Source organism: Thunnus maccoyii, chromosome 7, assembly GCF_910596095.1.
Source record: "Thunnus maccoyii chromosome 7, fThuMac1.1, whole genome shotgun sequence".
NCBI lineage: Eukaryota > Metazoa > Chordata > Actinopteri > Scombriformes > Scombridae > Thunnus > Thunnus maccoyii.
This window is the reverse complement of record NC_056539.1, coordinates 11,343,064-11,350,272: the sequence shown is the minus strand read 5'-3', so window position 1 is coordinate 11,350,272 and position 7,209 is coordinate 11,343,064. Positions and strand designations below refer to the sequence as shown.

General features: G+C 39.0%; 1 protein-coding gene across 1 annotated transcript; it reads left to right on the top strand.

Moving 5' to 3' along the window:
• Positions 1-1,638: 1,638 nt before the first annotated feature.
• On the top strand, positions 1,639-7,118 carry si:ch211-212d10.2 (uncharacterized protein LOC557710 homolog). The gene is made up of 3 exons (XM_042416851.1): positions 1,639-3,406; positions 3,775-3,890; positions 4,629-7,118. The coding sequence occupies exons 1-3, from the start codon at positions 3,217-3,219 to the stop codon at positions 4,725-4,727; spliced, it is 405 nt and encodes a 134-aa protein (XP_042272785.1). The 5' UTR covers positions 1,639-3,216; the 3' UTR covers positions 4,728-7,118.
• Positions 7,119-7,209: the final 91 nt, after the last annotated feature.

The window sequence follows — 7,209 nt, the reverse complement described above, 5'->3', positions numbered from 1 at the left end:
GGGAATGCAGGTCTGTGAGTCAGTGAGGGCAGACATTGGGACTGGGCCGAGGAGTCAGTTGTGGGTTTAGTTTCCTGTCCACTAAACATCAAAGTTGAGTCTGGATTCGCATTTGGAGTGACATAATGACATGATGGCTATTCATGTCCCACAGTTATGGAGTACAGCAAGCACCAAGCAAACAATAATGCTATCCCAAATTGGAACTTTAATCATGCTGTCTTCATATTGGTACATGAAACAAGAAGCACTTGAATGACAAGATCTATTATAACAAGGAGCAAAGCACGCAAGCAGTGGTGTTTTGAGTTTGGCTGAAGCATTTGCTTTGCTAATGAAAACCACGTTGGTTGGAGAGCTGCTCTTTCATCCATCCTTGGCAGATGAGTTAGGAGACATTTAAGGGTGGGTGCTGGGTTGTAGACAAGAGGAGGCTAATGATGGATGGTTTGGGCTCCACTCACAGTCTAATTTCTCATCTGCCAGACTTTCTCTACACCAAATTTTGCCCCATGCACATAGTTACACTGTCCAGTGGTCAGAGTACTGCAATGCAAAGTCAAAGAAATTTATGGACAGTACAATACTCCTGCGATCACTTTGGACTGTCTCTCACTTTCTCCAGCTTTGTTTATTATTCCTATCCAGCCTGCTGATTCAATTTTTCCACAATACATCATTTTGATTTATGTAAATTTTTTTTCTCTCTACAAACTCAAATCATTTGGAGCTCATTTAATTTGATTCCCAGCATGTACACATCAAGTTTTCTCACCTTTCAGCATGCCAAAGCAGAGCTGTTGGTGATCATTGTCAGTTTGTCAGTGCAACCTCATACCTGCAGACTGTCCACTCCACTGTACAGCTTTTTGGCTGATCATTAGAGTTCTCTAAAATCCTCCTTGGCCCATTTCATAACCTCAGGACCCAACCCTTTAATAAGTAATACTTGGCTGCCTTATTTAAAATAAACAACTCTGGTGATTTTCCAATCTATCCCTGCTGTATGGATGGAGGCTGCGTGACTCAAGTCTACCTGTACTGATTGGCATGCCAAAATATTCCCAGCTGTGTTTCATACTGGTCACTTGCGTTTTATTCTGTGTATTTCCACAGAAATGCTACAATGAAATACTGCGAAATACTCACCAAAGCTGAGAGACAAGTAGCCATGAATTATATCATTTTTCATGTTCAGCAGCTGTTATTTGACAATGGGTAATAAGTCATGCTAGGCTAAATTGGTCCCATCATAATGCACTTACAATGTAAGTAATGGGGGGCTAAATTCACAGTCCTCCTTCTGTGCAAAAATGTATTTAAAAGTTAATATGAAGCTTCAGCTGTCCAAATGAGTCAAATCAAGTAAATATCTTTCAACATAATCTTTTTAGTGCCAAAGTTCCTCTTTTTGTTACTATACTTCCACCGCAGCTCAACAGGGAAACACTGTCCGAGGAAACACAAATAAGAAATTTGATGTTAAAAAGACAGTAAATGTGGCAGATATCCACTTGATATGACTAACTCAGACTGCTGAAGCCTCATATAAGCTTTAGATACACTTTTAAATGCATTTTTGCACAAAATGACGGAATTTGGCCACCATCACTTACACGGAAAACGCATTTGAAGGGGATCTTTTAATAGTCAGTATGAACAGGAGGAAAAGACAGACTTGAAAAATTGTGAGCCTATCCTTAAACATGCAACAGATGAATTTGGTTACTGAGCTCAGGTTTCTTTACATCAGCGATTTGATTTTACATTAGCTTTCATTAGGATCCAAGTTCTGAGAAGTCGCAGTAGCATTCTCTCTTCCTGCCTATAACACCTTCTCATAGCATTACTGCTCTCCTCTGTGCTCATGCTGCAGCTTAACATGAGTCACTTTCTCAAAGTCAGAATCCGAACAAGTGGCCTCTGTTATGCATCACTCCAGTCTAGACATACAACTCATGTTACATATAGGCTAAACTGCCCACAGAATTATTATTGGCAAAATAAAGCAATTGAGACAAAGTGAATAAAAGCTGAAGAAATACAGATCATCATTATATATTTTTGTTTTATGCAAATTGCCAGTTGGACAAATTTGTAGGTGAAATGCAGCTTAACTTCATGGCGACAGGAAAGGTTCATTTTATACACAAACAGACAGATAGTTGACTTAATCATGTACAAGTGTCTCATTGTGGTTTAACTGACTGAGGCTTTCACAGATATCAAAGAGGTTTTATGATGTATCTTCCTGGGGTTATGTTTTATCTATTCTATGAACTTGTATTTGATAAAGTTCAGCAGACTGAAATATATTTGTTTCCACTGCAGTTCGAGACAATGTTACTGTTGTCATGTACACCCACCAACTAAAACACTGGCCGAGACACAGTTCATTCAGTTCACAAACGATTTGTAATGATGCTTAACTGCACTGTGGGAAACTCAACCTGAAAAAAAATCAGCCAAGTACCTGTCTGGAGCTCAGTACAGTATGAAGTCTGCCATGAAAGAACAATAAAAGGCTTTATAACTGATAATTAAGAAATGGATTTGAACTATTTTGCACAGTATATAAAAAATAATGTTCCACATTTACCATACTCTTTGGGGACAAGTCCAACAGTGTATGTTTAAATGTTCTCATTAAACTGAACAGGCCACCAAGAAAGTGGGTAGTGAACATAAAATAGTATGTTAACATCACAGAGTGACCCTAATCAAACAACAGGAAGGGTCTGTCTGGGTCCAACAATGAAACATCTGCATTTATGAAGTCTCCACATGAAGGTTTTTACCCAGGTTCAACATGTAAGGGCCACATATGTTTGTTTTGGCTGCTGCTTGGGATTATTTCTAAAGCAGCTGTATTCACAACTGATAAACTATAGCATCACTGAATCTTATCCATGGGTTTGTGAGGAATATGTGCTCTTTATTTATTATCTATGACAAACTTCCATCCACAAGAAAACACATAACTGAAGTGAAGAGCTGAGAGTCTGGTCGTGTGCTGCGTTGCCTCGGTGTGAGAGTCTGCACAGGCTGCAGCTCGGATAGAGGCAGCTCAGCCCACACGCTTGACTGTCATAGCAGCCGGGTTTGCTTAATATGGAATACTTGCACAAAGCGAACTGCCAAATCCATTTGCATCGGCGGAAAAAAGGAGTCCTGTAGTGGCGCAAATTAGAAAAGCAGCTCATTTTGCCGGTCTTTATGGCTTCTGGCTCTGGAGATGAAGAGGGAAACACGGGAGGCGTTTCATGGAGGCTCATAGGCCCGGCCTCGGAGCTTTCCAAGAAGCGCTGCCGTCTAATGTACTCCTGCCTCGGCTACGACTCTGATGTCTGCCTCTTCTACGTGAAGGGGGAGTTTTTCGCCATGGATGCCCGCTGTTCACACTCCGGTAAAGCCTCATCATATCAATATACAAATTCACACCCTTTAGCTTTCTATAAAGGCATAATTACTTAAAATGTAGCCTACTCCAGCTTGTAAACATGAAAAATGTAATCGCGCAGCAGAGTATTGACATGGAGCCTGCTAAAAAATGCTGCACTGTAAAATGTATCATAAATATGAGGGTGTGAGTGATCCTTGGCCAAAAAAACAAAATAAGTAGCAACATCATGCCCCCTGCTGTCACACAGGCTTATCTGTTTCACACCGTGTTATTATACGAGCGTCACAATGACATTTGCATAGAAGGAAGACAGCAGTAGTAATTTGTTTGGGGAAAAAAAAACTGATGAACTGTCCCGTTGTGTCCTCTAGGTGGTCCTCTGTGTGAGGGTGACATTGAGGAGGCTGATGGAGTCCTGCAGGTCTTCTGCCCCTGGCATGACTACGACTTTGACCTGAGAACTGGGAAGTCAGGGACATCATTACAGGTCAGTGATTAAACATCAAAATGTCTTCTGGATTGAGTTTGTAGTGGTGAAAAATTTTACTAAAACCTACAAAAATGACTGCTCTAAAAATGCTCAATACATGATCATCTTTGAACCCTTTGGAATAGGTGTCCCAGTCATCTGATTCTGACATTTGACATCATATTACATCATCTGACATTATATTAGCTTTAAACTAGTTGAATATGAATCAAATCATCAGATACATCATATGAAAACTTCATTGTATCCCTGGGGGACAATCAACATGTCATTCCCCTCCATGATTGATACGGCATGAGAAATCGGAGATCATCAGTCAGAGTTAACGTTACGCTCCCATTTTCTTCTATCAAACAACTTATCTTCCCCTGTCAGTTGTTTGAAAGAATGATTCAATGAACATATGTTTTGATGTCTGATTTTATAAACAGAGAAAACTTCACTTTCCATTAATATCTCATACTCATACATTTTTTAATCTGTTTTATAAACACCGTCACATCACTGTGATAACATTTATCAAGCAACAGAGGAAATATAAGAATTAAAAAATGTTAGATGAGGGTTTTTTCATCTGTGAAGAATGAAATACAATATATTGTTAGCTAACAGCTGGATTTTGTGCTTTTACACATTCCAGTAAGGTGTTCTGTGGCTGCTTCCACAGTAACTCAGGGTGTTTATTTTCCATCTTCCAGCTTTAATGTCGCTTTATCTTTGTATTGACTGTTTCAGCAACAAGTGTATGAAGTCAAGCTGGAGGACGGCAACGTGTACGTGAAGCATGCAAGTCGTCTCTCCTTACAGCCTTTCCCTGCAGATCAGAAGAGCTGAAGAGCTGAAGAACCTCAGCTGCTGCTTCGTCCTCCAGCCCTTCTTGAGACCACCGATTCCCTGACTGCCTGTAGTGAGCCCACTCTATTTTTAAGACTTATTCCACAAACCCAAGCCATCTGAAACATTCCTAAGCCTTATCTGTCATTTTCACAGACCATTTCCACTTTGTTTGCTATGAACTCAGGATGATATCAGAAGATTGTCTGAAGAGGGTATGACATCATTAAATTGTTTCAGGTAGAGAATCATTACAGACGCTGCAGATGGAGCTGCAAGCTCACTGCTGGCCTTGATAACACACCAGACAGTAGCAGAGGGTTGACCTCAATGCAACATAAAAGCATGATATATTACTTTTCCCAACCAATGTTATAGAACTAAGTAGCATATCTGATTATTGGCTGTGTAACAGTGATTTTTTAAATTTATGTTATGTTGAAATGAATATCCAGAAATATTATGTTACAATTTTATGTTTTTACCTCACATTCATGCAGTCACTATCTACTTGTGACACTTTTGCACTAGCCATTGCATTACTTTAAATTATTCATTAACTGGGTGTAAACCATTTTTGTATGTTGAAACCACTTCCTTCACAACTGCTGTCCAACTTTAGTACCCTTATGTATTCTTTGGTCAATCATACCTAAGTACAAAATGATCATTTACAACAGTATAACCATAATTGCGATGATGATATGAATTCACATGCAGCGTGATATTAAGCCTTTGTGTTGTCATATTAAGGTAATGGAAGTCATTACAATTAGATCAACTAATGATGAATGTCGTTATCAATTAATCTGTTTGTTATTTTCTTGATATACTGATTAATCATGCAGTCGATAAAATGTCAAAAACTAGTGAAAAAATGCCCATCACAATTTCTCTGAGCTACATGTGATGTCCTCACATGTACTGTTTTATTCAACCAACCGCAAAAAACAAATTGATAAAATCTGTTATGATATAAAACAGAGAAAAGCAGAAACAGAGAATGTGTGATATTCTCTTTTAAAAAATCTACTAAAAATCGCTCTAATTACAATATATGCAATATGTCAGTTTAAAAGGAAGAAAGTCATTTTTCAGATGAGGAAAAAGTGAAAAACATCTTGGTCTCTAGACTAGACATGTAGGTGCTAATTATCAGTTGTGGTGTGTTTGTAATTTTGAGGTCCAAACTGTCAGTGAGTGTACAGGTCACCTTTTTCTGACTATAAAGCTTCCACTCATTTTCAGTGGAGATATTTGTAATAGTGGAATGACAGTCTCTTTCAACAGCCTAACTCTAACCAAAACCAAACTGTTTCATGTTCATTACTACATATAATCACCTTCCTTGTGTTCAACAAGCATTACCTCCGCCCTTAAACTGTAACACTCACAGACAAGCAGTCATACTTGTTGAGTTGTGGCCTTTGGATACATTTAGACACTTATTCCAGTGATGTCAAGCAACAGAAACCCACTTTCAGCATTTGTGTTGTTGGACTGTTTCTTAACCCAAATTGAGTTCCAGCAAGTAGAACACACATGAAGGGCACCGCAATTACAATTGGTGGCAGTCCCAGTGTTAAGACGTCTTCATCAGCATTTCTCTCCATTCCTGGCTTGTGCAGAGACAGGTTTGTCTGTCACTGACGCAATGGGACTCTGGTTAGAAAGGCGCCGAAGGAAGGTTCATGACCTGACATGCACCATTGACTCAAGAAAAATGTGTTTTTCTAGCTTTATGTATGTGTGTGTGTGTGTGCACTGATGAAAGTGTGTTTCCCTTATTCCTCAGTGGCGAGTGCAGTCACTCACTATATTATTTGTCAGCTCCATTTTCTAGCAGACACACTGTGCCCAGTCATGAAGGTGTCAGTGACAGTGTGGCTCAAGACTCTCATTTTCCTCCCTGCTGTGCTCCCTGATGTGCGATTTTATTACAATAATAATTCCACTGGCTAAAAACGTCTGTTGTCTGTGCACTAGAGGTCTTGCTGTGAGCTTTATAATTCATCTCCTGGAGGGTAATGGGCACACACAATGGAGATGCAGCTATTTTTTTTGTTGCTAGAGAAGTCGAAGTGAACACTGTTCAGATTCTGCACAGGCCAGGAATGTTTTCTTTTACACTTTTAAATCTTTACATCCCGAGAGTGTCCTTTGACACTGAGGAAACCAGCATTCATTTCAGCCTTTCTATATGTTTTCTGAAATGTATTTCATATGCTCAACTTGTTTTAATTTTGTTTCTCTCTTTTTTGTGTTGTTTCAACTACCTGTCTGTTGTAAGCTAGCATTGTTTGTTGTAAATTATATTTATTGGTGTGACTTTTGTACAGCTGAAAATTTAAGCTTCTATGCATTATTTAATTTACAAAATAAATTATTGTATGTTCACAGCACTGTGATTTGTGTATCTGAAAAATGACTGAAACCTTTTTCTTATCTTCAGAAATGTGAAATTGTTACACTTAGCTGTGTG